This window comes from Gorilla gorilla, chromosome 4, assembly GCF_029281585.2.
Source record: "Gorilla gorilla gorilla isolate KB3781 chromosome 4, NHGRI_mGorGor1-v2.1_pri, whole genome shotgun sequence".
Taxonomy (NCBI): Eukaryota; Metazoa; Chordata; class Mammalia; order Primates; family Hominidae; genus Gorilla; species Gorilla gorilla.
In genome coordinates, this window is record NC_073228.2 from 28,423,072 (window position 1) to 28,438,241 (window position 15,170).

The 15,170-nt window shown below is 46.2% G+C and overlaps 1 protein-coding gene across 5 annotated transcripts in view; it reads right to left on the reverse strand.

The window, feature by feature from the left end:
* Nucleotides 1–6,267, reverse strand: part of MAP3K3 (mitogen-activated protein kinase kinase kinase 3) — a 72,191-nt gene extending 65,924 nt beyond the window's left edge. For 4 of the 5 annotated variants that reach the window (XM_019026779.4, XM_004041154.5, XM_019026778.4 and 1 more), the window contains exon 1: nucleotides 5,920–6,267. In XM_019026779.4, coding sequence (XP_018882324.1) covers nucleotides 5,920–5,923 — 4 coding nt within the window. In that variant the 5' untranslated portion in view covers nucleotides 5,924–6,267. The remainder of the gene's footprint in view (nucleotides 1–5,919) is intronic. The other variant, XM_055386861.2, reaches the window with a different exon arrangement.
* Between the last annotated feature and the right edge of the window lie 8,903 nt (nucleotides 6,268–15,170).

Here is a 15,170-nt window from a genome sequence, read left to right on the forward strand (position 1 = left end):
AAGATAGAATTGGCAGGGCCCAGGGGCTCACGCCTGTAATCCCAGCACTTTGGGAGGCTGAGGCAGGTGGATCACCTGAGGTTAGGGGTTCGAGAACAGCCTGACCAACATGGAGAAACCCCGTCTCTATTAAAACTACAAAATTAGCTGGGCGTGGTGGCACATGCCTGTAATCCCATCTACACGGGGGGCTGAGGCAGGAGAACTGCTTCAAGCTGGGAGGCGGAGGTTGTGGTGAGCCAAGATGGTGCCATTGCACTCCAGCCTGGGCAACAAGAGCAAAACTCCGTCTCAAAAAAAAAAAAAAAGACAGAATTAGACAATATATAAACCAGAATATACAAACACAAATGTATAAAAATAAATATTTTTAAATATGAGTAGCTTATATGGTTATATAAGAGGTTATATGGATGATTTTACATAGTTGTTAACAGACTAAAGATTCTTTAAGAAAAGCAAGCTGGCTGGGCGTGGTGGCTCACACCTGCAATCTCAGCACTTTGGGAGGCCGAGGCAGGCAGATCACCTGAGGTCAGGAGTTCAAGACTAGCCTGGCCAACATGGTGAAACCTCATCTCTACTAAAAATACAAAAATTAGCTGGGCGTGGTGGTGCACACCTGTAATCCCAGCTACTGTGGAGGCTGAGGCATGGGAATCGCTTGAACCTGGGAGGCAGAGGTTGCAGTGAGCCAAGACTATGCCAACACATTCCAGCCTGGGCGACAGAGTAGAGACTGTCTCAGAAAAAAAAAAAAGGATTGAAGAAAATAAGAGTGACAGGCCGGGCACATTGGCTCACACCCGTAAGTCCAACATTCTGGGAAGCCAAGGCAGGCGTATCACTTGATCCCAGGAGTTTGAGACCAGCTTGGGCAACATGGCAAAACCCCATCTCTACAAAAAATACAAAAAATTAGTCATGGCCAGGCACGATGGCTCACGCCTGTAATCCTAGCACTTTGGGAGGCCGAGGAGGGTGGATCACCTGCAGTCAGGAGTTCAAGACTAGCCTGGCCAACATGGTGAAACCCTGTCTCTACTAAAAATACAAAATTAGCCAGGCATGGTGGCCGGCGCCTGTAATCCCAGCTACTCGGGAGGCTGAGGTAGGAGAATTGCTTGAACCCAGGAGGCGGAGGTTGCAGTGAACTGAGGTCGTGCCACTGCACTCAAGCCTAGGCGACAGGGCAAAACTCCATCTCAAAAAAAAAAAAAGTATTTGTGAACTTTACATGTGAACAAGTTGAGGTAGCGTAATAGTGTGCTTATAACTTTGAAAAGATTTCCTGAGAGTGGGAGTGGTCTGACACACTTAGAAGCTACCAGGAAGAAGCATAAGGAGAAAGAGGTTAATTTTAGAGATTAAGAGGTTAAGAATCTAGGAAAAGGAGGAGTATTCATGGAACTAGAAAAGGATCTATGAAACAAGGATTAGAGTTCAGGCTTAAAAAGTGGAAGCTCTTAGGCAGTTTTAAGTAATTCCCCAGTGGCATGTAGTTTTTCTTCTCCTGGTACCCCAACCTGTGGTATGGAGGCTGCCAGGCAACATACTCCTCTCTTTAGCTCCAGCAGGAAGCCACTCTTCCAGACTGAGCTATTACTTGTATCTCAAAGCAGGGTCTTAAGGCACTTCCCATTTGTGAGTTCCCTTGGCTAACAACCCAGAAAAGTTGCCAGAAGCACCACATTCTCTAATAAACATTGTTATCCCATATGGTGTCTGTTTACTATGCCACACACTCTCTCTCTTTTCCATAGATACAATCCCCAAAGTAATGTTTTAATCTTTGTTTTGTTTCATTTAACTAATGATGTTATTTCTTCATCTTGACAATGTTCTACCCAGCTCCACCAGATCGTCTGATCGCACTGCTCACTCAGGAGAGCCTGTGCTTCAGTGTCCCTGAGTCAGATTTTACTTTCTCTTCATGACATTCCACATACTTCCACTGCCTCCACCCTGTCCATGCCCAGGCAAACATCATTTTACAATGAGTATATGCAATAAGGCCAGACCCTCAATTAATAAGAAACTTTTATCCTTCAAGAAATGGTTGAACCTTTGCCAAATCTCAAAGTCAAATGCTGGCGTTTTTCTGTTCTAAGATATAATAGGCATTCAATATTAATTGATGGTTCAAATTCTTAAAACACATATTATAAAGTAGGCCATTTATTCCTCATAAGAATCAATATATATCACCACTACATTTTAACGTTTAGTGAAATTAACCCAAAGGACTGGAGACTATAGAATTACATGTGTCAATACCAAAACGACCGAATTGATCTCTCTCCTGTATATCTTTACACGCTTTTGCACTTAATTGTTTACATATTTCTGCTTCACCTTACCTGACTGTAACTTCTTGAAGACTGGATAACACAGGCACAGGGCTTAATACTATGCCTGGCACATACGAGGCATTCAACAAATGGGCAAAGAATAAATTAACAGCTTCCATAGAACCAGAAAAACCTCATCTTATCCTCTGTGTATTCCCCTAAGTAATGCTCAGTTGGACAGATACTTACTTTTTACAGATGCCTAAAATTCAGCTATTTTTTATTTGTTTTTTGTTTTAGAGACAGGGTCTCTCACTCTTGTTGCCCGGGCTGGAGTGCAGTGACATGATCATGGTTCACTGCAGCCTCAACCTCCCAGGCTCAGATGATCCTCCCACCTCGGTCTCCTGGGTAGCTGGGACTATAGGGGCATGCCACTACGCCCAGCTAAGTTTGTGTGTTTTTAGTAGAGACAGGGTTTCACCATGTTGCCCAGGCTGCTCTCAAACTCCTGGGCTCAAGCAATCTACCAGTCTCAGCTTCCCAAAGTGCTGGGATTATAGGTGTAAGCCACCATGCCCAACCTAAAATTCAGTTTTAAAATCCAATTGTCATTTTTAAAAATATCAGAAATCTAGTAATGACATAGCCATGTTGATTTATTAAACTGTGATTCAAATTTCAATCAAAACAGCTGCTAACTATTCAGAGTCTACATAGGTGGTCAGATTCTAGCCAAACTGAATTGAGACTATTCTAACAGGGAGCTCCTAACAGCCTTGGAACCCTAGACAAGGTGTTTGTAAGTCACAATAATTCTGACTTCAAACCAGAACCAGATCATCTGTAATCCTGTACTCCATTCACTATAGTTTCCTGTAACATTTCCAAGTTATTACATATTTTTCAGTGATATATAGTTTCAGACTGTGTTTATAAAAAGACCACATAAACAATCTCAGGTATTATGAACAGCATTTGCCACTATGATTACTAAATCTGGAAATGAATTCTGGAGTGACCAAGAAAAAACAACCAGTCAATCCCAATTTTTTATAGCCACATAGTATCAAAGCAAAAAAAAAATTTCCTATTATTTACAGAGATAAATAATTTCCACTAGAAATTCATTGGGGCTAATAGACAATATAAAATCTGACCTGTTTTTATTAACCCAAGTTGTCAAACAGGCTTCAGTCTTGGGCTTAGAACAGCTCAGGAAAATATGACTCTTACTTAACCAAAGAACCTGCAGGGCAGAGACTCAAGTTTTAGTCCTTTCTTCATGAGGCTGGAGTTTAACAAGTATAACTAAAATACTAAGAAGTCTATGTTTCTCTCTCATCAATCCTTTGAGTTTATTTAGAACTACAGCAACTAAAAGCAAACTAACTAAACTGGGAATTCAAATTTTCATCACCAAAATGGAAACTAGTATTTAAGAGAGAGACTGTGTGTGAATATATCTGTGTATACATATCCTCAATGAGCTCTATACAAAGCAAATTGAACAGCCAGGTGTCAAGAAGAATTCAATATTAGCTCTAACAGTGTATCAAGGTCATCTACTTTCCCCTCACAAAAAAGATGGAGAGAATTGTATGGGGGAAAGTGAAGAAAGCTAGGGCAGTGGTTCTTAAACTAGCTTGCCTAATATACTGCAGCCACCAGGGAAGTTAATTCCTCTTGCATGTTCCTTTTACATGTGTCTTCATGTAAAACTGACAGGAGGACAACTGATGTGGGGACAAATGAGAAGATGCTGAGGTCCTGGCCCTTTTTTCTTTGGGGCTCTAGACCCAGCCTATATAGTTTCCTTCCTCCCCATCATTGGTCTCCATATACTCACACACTTATAAACTTTTTGAAAATGTCTTGAAATGTGAAAACAGGTTTATATCTATTTTCATGTTAGATAATGAGATGTAGTCAACACATGTGGGCACTCTAACTGGTGTAGCAGTCAACAAAGTAGGAAGTGGATGGTCTACATACCCTTAAGTATTTCACACTCTCCTTTGGGACTAACAGCTGCCCCCACAGGACAAGAAAAAAGACTTGTAAGAAAGACTATCACAATATAGGCTCATAAATCAATTCGAAGATTTATTCAAAATCTATAATACAAGATAAATGTTTGAATCCTGGGGTAGACAAGAATTCTGTGTCTCATCTATAAAAAAATTCAATAAACATTTCTTCAATTATGTATTTAAATATCAGGCCTTACTGGGTTCCTTTTATGTCCACTCTCACAGCAGACCTTCCCTCAGAAGAGCACGCACTTCTGAAGGAAAGCATGAGAAGGAAACAGTAAGCCCAGCAAATGAACAAACCCTTCTCATACTGTATGAGGGACAGCATGAACTAGAACAAGGCAATTCATTCAAAGCCAGGGTGTAGAGATGGGTCACAAAACAATATCTGGCGAATTTGACACAGCGTACAGTTAACCTCCTACAAAAAGGACTTGACCTTGCTATAGGGCAAGGCAAACATTAAGGCTCCCTCTTCACATGGGGCACTTCACAGAAGCAACGGAAGGTTTTGCAAACGATCCTCTCACTGAAGTTTACCCTTTTATTATTATTTAGGACAATACCAAATATTTTGCAAAACTTGTGACAACAGTATCACAACACCTGTCTGGACAGGAGAAGTAAAGAACGTTTAAAATGTTATTTCTTAGTCTAGTCCAGTAGTCATTTGCTAAATTACCAAAAAGGATATGGAATATAATTCAACTCAAATGCTACGTGCGGAAGACATTAAAAGCTTTCCTTAGATTACATCTTCACAGTAGAAATTGTAAATACTGACAAAAAAGAAGTGATTTCAGAGAAATTCTTTTGTGTAGCAAATGTTTCTTTCAAAAGTTACATAATTTCAGGGATACCGCAAGAAAAAAATAATGGATTAAACCCCTGCAACAGGATTTTTCAAAAAGTAGGATGTGAATTCTAACTGGCAGCATCCGACCAACTCCTGACCCCCAGCAATCTGCGTGCAGCACGCATTTGTCAACCGCGCGCTTGATCACAATTCCAGTTTAATCGCCTCCTAGCCGAGCCCCGCACGCCCTCCCCCCTGCGCTGGGGCGCGCACAGGGCTGGAGAGCAAGCCCCGGGAACTCTCACAGGCCGGCCTGTGTGAGCAAAGGGAAGGAAATGACACAGGCAGGAAAAAAAAGCAAATCAAGGAAAAGACACAACAGCAGCTGGGCCTGCGGCAGCCTCCAGCCCGGGCCTCACACTGCGCTCTTGCTCCCCCGCCCTCGGGCTCGCGGTCCGGCTCGTTCGGGCCAGGCTGCCCCGCGGAGCACGGGCCCTCGGTCCCGCCGCCGCTTCCCCGGGATGCGCCCGCCGCGCCGCCCGGAAGGAGGGCTGCCTAGCGGGCTCTGCCGGCCGGGCCGCCCCGCGGAGCCAGAACCCCCGCCCGGGCCGCGGCGCGCGAGCGGAGCGGGCGGACAGGCGGACAGGCGGGCAGGCGGGCGGCCGGCGGTCAGCAGCCCCGGGCCGGGCGGGCTGTCCATGCCTGTCAGGCGGTGGCCCAGGGTCCTCCTCCCTCAGCCCGGGGCGGGGCGTCGCGAAGCAGCGCGGGCACAGGCCGGGGCGGTGGCGACACTTACCCATGGTGGCGATGGCGGCGGCGGTGGCTAAGGTCCGTGAGTGTCACCTCCGCAGCCGGGGCTGCATGCCGGGGGCCCGGGCGGCGGGGACGGCAGCGGGCCTGGCTCCGCGCGGGGGGCGCGGGCTGCGCTCTGGGCCCCCGCCGCCTCCCCAGGCTCCGGCTCCGGCTCCGCCCGCGGCCGGGCGCTGTGGCATCGGCAGGGTGGCCCGCTACATCCCGGGCGCTCCTGGGCTCGGCCCAGCCCGGCCTCGGCGGCGCCGCTCGGCCCGCCCGCCCGCCAGTCCCTCAGACCCGCAGTCTCTCCGTCCGGCCACCGTTCTCCACCTCAGGAACGCTCCGAAAAACAAACCGCTGGTCGCGCAGCTCGCCCCCCTGGCTGTCACTCACGCCGGCCCCCACCAATCCCAGGCAGCCGCTGGGCCGTCGCACCACCCCCACCCACCTCACCAGCCAATAACAAGAAGGAAATCGGCTGCCCCCGCGGTCCCCCCCCAACTCTCTCCCAACACCCTAACTCTCAGCGGCCAGCTAATCATCAGCACCACACGATGAACCAATCCCGCCTACTCTCACAGGATGCCAATGGGCGAATCCAAGGCGGTTTCCGAGGGCTGTCTAGCGCCTGCCAATCATCGGGACAGCTCCCGGCTCCCTGCGCTGTTAGCCAATCACGTAGAGGCCTCTAAGCCCCCGCCTCTGCGCATCCCTCTCTGGTGCTGTCTCCCACTCTTGGGAGAGACTGGGAGGTGTTGGTTGCTCCAATCACAGCTCCGGCGTGAGGCTCCGCCCACATTCCCACCTCCCGTCAGTCACCGAAGGCTCGGCGGGCGCGCGGGCTGGCGCAGTTCCCCGCCGGCTACTTTAGGGCTGGGGTGAGGAGTAGGCGGCTGCAGGGGGCCCTCAGGCCTTCCGCCCTCCGGGTTCTCGGAGGCCCCAGCGATCTGGGTGGTTCCAGAGGGTGGCGTCCTGCTCCTCCCCGTGCCCAGCACGGGGCGTGTAACGAGTGGGGAGGGTCTGGCCTGAGCACTTCCCGGCGCGGGGCCACCTCTGCGGCCCCATCCCCCGACTGGTCCTCCGGTCCCGACGCTGCTCTTGGCCCGGGCAGGGGCGGCCGGCCCACCCCAGCTTTCCCTGTCTCACACCTCCAGGGCCACACCCTCTGGTCTAGGTACCTCAGACACCCGAGGCTGGGGTAGTGCTGGCATGTGGGTCCCTGGAAATCTGAGTTCCGCCAGAGGTTCTTTCAGAAAATAACTTTTTTCTTATAAAAGCAACACAAGCTTTTTGTAGGAAAATTGAAAAATGCAGAAAACTATGAAAAAGAAAAGATCCCACCCCAGAGATAATCTATTTCCTACCTAGATAGGCGTTTGACAAAAATGGCTTTGTATTGTTTTGTAGTATGCTTACATTTTATTCTGTTTTCCCGTGCCACCAAATATCCTTCCAAAACAATTGTACTGATTGCATGATGTTTCAAAATTAAAGGGACCATAATTAATTTCCCCAACCTTTTCATTGTTCAACATTTTATACACTCAGATCTTCAGATTCCAAGTCCACCACAATTAATGTGGGCTCCTTTCTCCGGCCTCTGTTCCAGTGTAATATGTCAGGCTCCAGAATAATCTTCCTCAGATGTCATTGTCCACTGTCCACTAAGAACATTTAGTGGTGGCTTTGCCTTGAGTGTCAAATCCCTTAAGAATTACCTTGGGCTCTCCCCTATTTATTTTCTTTTTCTTTTTTATTTTTCGAGACGGAGTCTCGCACTGTCGTCCAGGCTGGAGTGCAGTGGCGCGATCTCGGCTCACTGCAACCTCCGTCTCCCGTGTTCAAGCAATTCTCCTGCTTCAGCCTCTCAAGTAGCTGGGATTAACAGGCGTGCGCCACCACGCCCGGCTAATTTTTGAATTTTTAGTAGAGACGGGGTTTCACCATGTTGTCCAGGCTGGTCTCGAACTCCAGACCTCAGGTGATCCGCCAGCCTCGGCCTCCCAAAGTGCTGGGATTACAGGCGTGAGCCACTGCAAGCAGCCTCCCTTATTTCTTTACACTCATCTCCGTATATTTAATCAGCCCCCTTGTCCTGTTTTCTTTTTCTTCCAACAAGCTTAAGCCTGCCATATTCCCACTTGATTCGGTCTCTACCCAGTTTACTGGAGTTCCTTAACTATAATAATCTCTATTCTTGAAAGCGGGGATAAAGGGGAAAGAAAATTAGTATTTATCAATATAACAGGCACGTCATTGCATTTAATTTTTCCAATAACTCTAAGGTTATTATGCTAATACTGTGGGCATTTAAATGATGAAAGTGAAGCTTAGAGAGGTTAAGCACTGTGTCCAAGTAGTGGAGCCAGGATTCATACCAAGCCTGTGTGACTCCCAAAGGCCATGTTCTTGCACTAGGCCAGTGTTTCTCAACCTTTTTTTCATTATCCACCCCTGCCAGGAAAAAAATTTTAATTTAAATTACTTAATTAAATTTAAATTCTCCCTAAGAAGAGAAATTAAATACTAAGGAATAAGTTTTTGTCAGGTAGAGTAGAGCCTTTGTAAAAAAAATTTTCTGTAGAGTTGGGGGTGTCCCACCGTTTTGCCCAAACTGGTCTCAAACTCCTGGGCTCAAGCAATCCTCCCACCTCAACTTCCCAAACTGCTGGAATTACAGGTGTGAGCCGCCATGCTCCTTTCTGTTTTCCCAATTGCTAAAGCACAGATGCTGCTCAACTTACAATGGGGCCATGTCCAGATAAACCATCAGATGAACAATCGTTAAGTAGAAAATGCATTTAATACACCTGACCTACTGAACATCATAGCTTAGCCAAGCCTATCTTAAGCGTGCTTGAACACTTAAGTTAGCCTACAGTTGGACAAAATTATCTAACACAAAGCCTATTTTATAAGAAAGTTTTGAATAGCTCATGTAATTTACCAAATACTGTACTGAAAATGAAAAACAGAATGGTTGTACTCAAAGCACAGTTTCTACTGAATTGTGTGTAGCTTTTGAACCATCATAACGTCAAAAATCATAAGCTGAGGCTGGGCACAGTGGCTCACGCCTGTAATCCCAGCACTTTGGGAGGCTGAGGCAGGTGGATCACTTGAGATCAGGAGTTCGAGACCAGCCTGACCAACATGGTAAAACCCTATCTCTACTAAAAATAAAAAATTAGCTGGGCGTCGTAGCGCACACCTGTAATCCCAGCTACTTGGGAGGCTGAGGCAGGACAATTGCTTGAATCCGGGAGACAGAGGTTGCAGTGAGCCAAGATCATGCCATTGCACTCCAGCCTGGGCAACAAAAGCAAAACTCCGTCTCGAAAAAAAAAAAAAAAAAAGCTATAAGCCGAACCATAGTAAGTCAGAGACCCTCTGTACAAACCTAGGAGTGTTCCTTGATTATTCTCTCTCCCTGACACCCATATATCCAAACATGCAGCAGATCTTTTCAGCTCCCACTTCAAAATGTATCTGAATCAGGTCGGACGCGGTGGCTCACACCTGTAATCCCAGCGCTTTGGGAGGCCAGGGCAGGTGGATCACCTGAGGTCAGGAGTTCGAAACCAGCTTGGCCAATACGGTGAAACCCCATCTCTATTAAAAATATAAAAATTAGCCAGGTGTGGTGGCCTGTAATCCTAGCTACTTGGAGGCTGAGGCAGGAGAATCGCTTGAACCTAGAAGGCGGAGGTTGCAGTGAGCCGAGATTGTGCCACTGCACTCCAGCCTGAGCAACAGAGTGAAACCCTGTCTCAAAAAAAAATACAATAAAAATAAACACACACACACACACACACACACACCTGAATCCAACCACTTCTCATCCCACCCCCCTTATCCAAGCCACCACCTACTCTCCTGAATGACTGCCCCAGACTCCTATCTAGCCTCCATTGTTTCCTCTGTGGCAGCCCAACAAATGGTTCCCCAATAGCAACCAGAGTGATCCCTGTAAAATGTAATTCAGATCATGCCACCCTACCCCCTGCCCACTGTCAGCCCTCCAATGGCTTCCCTCCCATCACACTCAGAATAAAACCCCAATTCTTTGTCATGACCTGCCAGGCCCAATAGGAGCTGGCCCCTCCATCCTGTCCCTCCATCACTGTCCTCTAGCTACTCTGGCCTTCTTTCCATTCTTTGAAACTACCAAGCCAAGATGTTCTCATTTCTGCAGTTTATTCAAGTCTCTGCTCAAACGTCTGCTTTTAAGTCATTTCTTATCACCCCATCCAAAATGACCCCTCCCTTCCATCATTCTGTATTTGTATATTTTTTCCTTGTTTTTTTTCTCAGTGGCTAAAATTATATATTTATTTGTTTGCTCTACTCCAACTACCACAAACATAAGGTATGCAGGAGCAGGAATTTTGTCCTGCTTACTGCTCTATCACCAGCACTTAGAATAGTGCCTCACACATAGAGAACCGCAGTACATCTACCTGAGTCTTTAGCTGAAAACAACCTTCTGATTTACCTTCTACCTTTCTTACAACTGCCTTCTTTGTGGCTTCATTTGCACTGTCTGTGTCTCAACCAGCCATCTCAAACATTCCCATACTGCAGTTACCATATGCGCTGAGGATTCCAGAATCTCAGCTGTATCTCTAGCTCAGGGAGGTCTTTCTTCTGAACTCCACAGACATGGGTGTCCCACAGGAACCTCCAATTTTGGGTCCAAACTGAAATCATTTTCCCCCATAGTTCTATATTTTCTCTGTCCCTCTCCAGTTTCCCAAGTTAGATACCTTCGAATGATCAGATAGCTCTTTCTCTCTATTTCTTTTCCCCCACAGCCAATCTTGAACAAGTCTCCAATCTGTCCATTCCTCTCCCATCCCATTTCACCACCCTAGTTCAAACCACCAAAATCTCTTACCTGCATGACTTAAGCGTAACAGCCTCTTAACATATATTCACATCACAGATTGATCTTTCTGAAATGGACACCTGATTCTGCCATACCCTCCCTAAAAAGTTTCCCATCACCCTTAGGATAAGTCATATATGTGAATGTAGTTAAGAAGGTCCTTCAGGACCCAACCCATACCTTCTTCTTCAGCCACACGTCCTTCTATTTCCACCTTAACTATAATAGTTAACCCCATTATTCAAATTCTATGCCCCAGCCACATAGAACCACCAGCAATTCCTCAAATATGAATTTCTCTTGCTTCTATACCTCTGTGTGTGCTATGTTCTCTGCATGAAATCCTCTTCGCTTCTGCTCCCACCTCCATTCTTTTTTTTTTTTTTTTTTTGAGACGGAGTCTCGCTCTCTCGCTCAGGCTGGAGTGCAGTGGCGCAAGCCCCGCCTGCTGGGTTCATGCCATTCTCCTGCCTCAGCCTCTCGAGTAGCTGGGACTACAGGTGCCCGCCACCATGCCTGGCTAATTTTTTGTATTTTTTTTAGTAGGGACGGGGTTTCACCGCATTAGCCAGGATGGTCTCAATCTCCTGACCTCGTGATCTGCCGCCTCGGCCTCCCAAAGTGCTGGGATTACAGGCATGAGCCACCGTGCCCTGCCCCCACCTCCATTCTTTCAGGGAAGAGCTAAGCCTATAGAGCATTCCCTCCAGGAAGCCTTCTCAGACAGACAACTCCAAGTCCGGGTTAAGGCCCTCAGACATACTGTCAGAGCACTGGGTACTTTCTTCATCAAAGCATGTGTCCTGCTAATAATTGTCTTTAACCAAGTATGTATAAAAAGGCCAGGTGTGGTGGCTCATATGTCTGTAATCCTAACATTTTAGGAAGCTAATGAGGGAGGATTGCTTGATGCCAGGAGTTTGAGACCAGTCTGGGCAACATAGTTAGACCTCGTCTCTACAAAAAAAATTTAAAATTATCCAGGTATGGTGGCGTGTGCCTGTAGTCCTAGCTACTCAAGAAGCTGAGGCGAGAGAACTGCTTGAGCTCAGGAGGTAAGGCTACAGTGAGCTATGATCCTATCACTGCACTCCAGCCTAGATGACAGGGCCAGACCCTCAAACAAAACAAAACAAAGCAAAACAAAGCAAAACAAAACAACCAAATTAAGCATAAAGACAGAAGCTGGTTTCAAATCAGCATGCCTCTCATCTTTCATAGCACATTAAAAAACAAATATTTGTCAAATGAGTAAGTGAACCTCAAATGGAGATGTTAGTAACTGAATGTAATTTCCATAATGTTCCCTTTTAGGTATATGCAGTATTTTATCTTCTTCTTTTTTTTTTTTTTTTGAGACGGAGTCTCGCTCTGTCACCCAGGCTGGAGTGCAGTGGCGTGATCTCGGCTCACAGTAAGCTCTGCCTCCCAGGTTCACACCATTCTCCTGCCTCAGCCTCCCAAGTAGCTGGGACTACAGGCGCCTGCCACCATGCTTGGCTAACTTTTTGTATTTTTAGTAGAGATGGGATTTCACCGTGTTAGCAAGGATGGTCTCAATCTCCTGACCTCATGATCCGCTCACCTTGGCCGCCAAAGTGCTGGGATTACAGGCATGAGCCACTGTGCCTAGCCGAAAATTCTTTTTTGAGACAAGGTCTTGCTGTCATCCAGTCTGGAGTACAGTGGCACAGTCATAGCTTACTGCAAGCTCAACCTCCCAGGTTCAAGGGATCCTCCTGTCTCAGTCTCCTCAGTAGCTGATACTACAGGTGCATGGCACCACACCTGGCTTTTTATTTTCATTTTATTTTTGAAGACAGAGTCTTACTCCATCACCCAGGCTGGAGTGAAGTGGTGCAATCATAGCTCACTGCAACCTTGACCTCCTGGGCTCAATCTTCCCACCCCAGCCTCCCAAGTAGCTGGGACTACAGGTGCACACCACCATGCCCTGCTAACTTTTGTGTGTTTTGTAGAGACAGGGTTTTGCCATGTTGCCCAGGCTGGTCTTGAACTCTTTGGGCTCAAGCTATCTGCCCACCTCAGCCTCTTGAAGTGCTGGGATTACAAGTGTGAGCCACCATGCCCGGCCCTAGCATCTTTTTTAAAACAGACAATCCAAATGCCCATTGATAGGAGACTGGTTAAATTATGACACGTTAATACCAAAAAAGTTATGTAGCTATTAAAAAGAATGAAGAGACTTCTCCATACTAATACTAAAAGGTAACCAGGATATATTGTGAAGTGAAAAAAAAAAGGTTAAAGCAAAGTATATATATAGCATGATCACTTTTCAGTTTTAAAAAATGCTCATTCAGGCCAGGTGTGGTGGCTTATGCCTGTAATCTCAACACTTTGGGAGGCTGAGGCAGAATTGCTTCAGGCCATGAGTTCAAAACTACGTATCAAGACCCTGATATGCCTGTCCAACATACTGAGACTCCATGTCTATTTAAAAAAAAAAAAAAAAAAAAGAAGCTGGCCAGGCAAGGTGGCTCACACCTATAATCCCAGCATTTTGGGAGGCCAAGCTGGGAGGATCACTTGAGCCCAGGAGTTCAAGACTGGCCTGGGCAACATGGCAAGATCCCATATCAATTAAAAAAAATTTTTTTTTTTTTTGAGACAGAGTCTTGCTCTGTGGCCCAGGCTGGAGTGCAGTGGTGCAATCTCACTGCAACCTCTGCCTCCTGGGTGTAAGCAATTCTCCTGCCTCAGCCTCCCGAGTAGCTGGGATTACAGGCAAGCACCACCCAGCCCAGCTAATTTTTGTATTTTAGTAGATGTGGGGTTTCACCATGTTGCCCCCAGGGTGGTCTTGAACTCCTGAGCTCAGGCAATCCACCTGCCTCGGCCTCCCAAAGTGCTAGGATTGCAGGCATTAGCCACCATGCCCGGCCAAAAAAATTTTTTAATGAAAAAAAAGTGCTCATTCACACTTAGAAAAAGGCCAACATTTATTGAACACTTAACTATTGCCAGGTGCTGTTTCAAGTGCTTCACATATATTAACTTAATTCTCAAAACAGCCGCATGTAATCGGTACTATCATTACCCCCATTTTACAGGTAAAGAAGCATGTACAAAGAGGTTAAGTTCTTGTCCAAGGTTGCTAGCTGTTGGCAGAGCTAGAATTTGGTCCCTAGCAGACTGGCTCCAAAGAGTGAAAAAATATAAATCGTTAATGGTGGTTGTATCTTAGGAGGTAGAATTAAATGGGAATTTTGTTGTTGTTGTTGTTGTTATTTATTTATGTAAGATTTGCCTTTTTAAAGACAATAAATGTTACCTTTTGGGCATACACAAAAAATAAAAAGAACAAAGAAGTAAAAATGCTATCCTGTTCATTGGCTGGACATAGAATAATTTCAGTTAAGAGTAGTGTGGCACCAGGCTGATGGCTCATACCTGTAATCCCAGCACTTCAGGAGGCCAAGATGGGAGGATCACTTGAGCCCAGGAGTTCAAGACCAGCCCTGTCAACATAGCAATACCCCATCTCTTCAAAACATAAAATAACCGGGCATGGTGGCATGCAAGGAGGCTGAGGCAGAAGGATTGCTTGAGCCTGAGAGGTTGAGGCTGCAGTGAGCGATGGTTGTGCCACTGCACTCCAGCTTGGCTGACAAAGTTAGACCCTGTTACACACACACACACACACCAAAAAAAAAAAAAAAAAGAAAGAAAGGAAAGGAAAAGGAAAAGAAAAAGAGTATTGTGGATCTATCATCACATTCCCTTTTGCCAGACTTATTTTCTCTTCACAGAATGTCTCCAGAAGTGTCTTTGGGGATTCAAATAAGTCTGGGAATTGGGGGCTCTTCAAGTTTGAAAATTTATTGACTGCTATAAGTTTCAGAGAAAAAAAGTAACTCAACCACATGGCTGAATTTCCACAGTTGGTTGGAGGCAGAGCCTTTACTGTTCCTCTTGGATTCAGCCAGGGCCTCTAGCAGAGGGGAGGTGGCTACGCACAAGAGTGCTTCTTATAACAGTCAAGACTGTGAACAGAGCCTATCACAGATACTTCTATCCCACTAAAAGGGCACTTGAAGGTAAGCCCAAGGTGGCTTCAAGACCTTGAATAATTTTATGTTGCTAAGACAATGACCAAAGATAAGCCAAGCCAGCACTGGACCCCATTCCTCGGACTTTAACATGCATCTGACTCCCAGACTCTCAGATGCTGTGAGACTAGCTTTCGGTTTTTTTTTAATTATGTCACCTGATAAAAGTAAAACATGGGGGCTGGGCACAGTGGCTCACACCTATAATCCCAGCACTTTGGGAGGCTGAGGCAAGACGATCCCTAGGAGCCCAGAATTCAAAACCAGCCTAACACAGGAAGACCCCATCTCTCT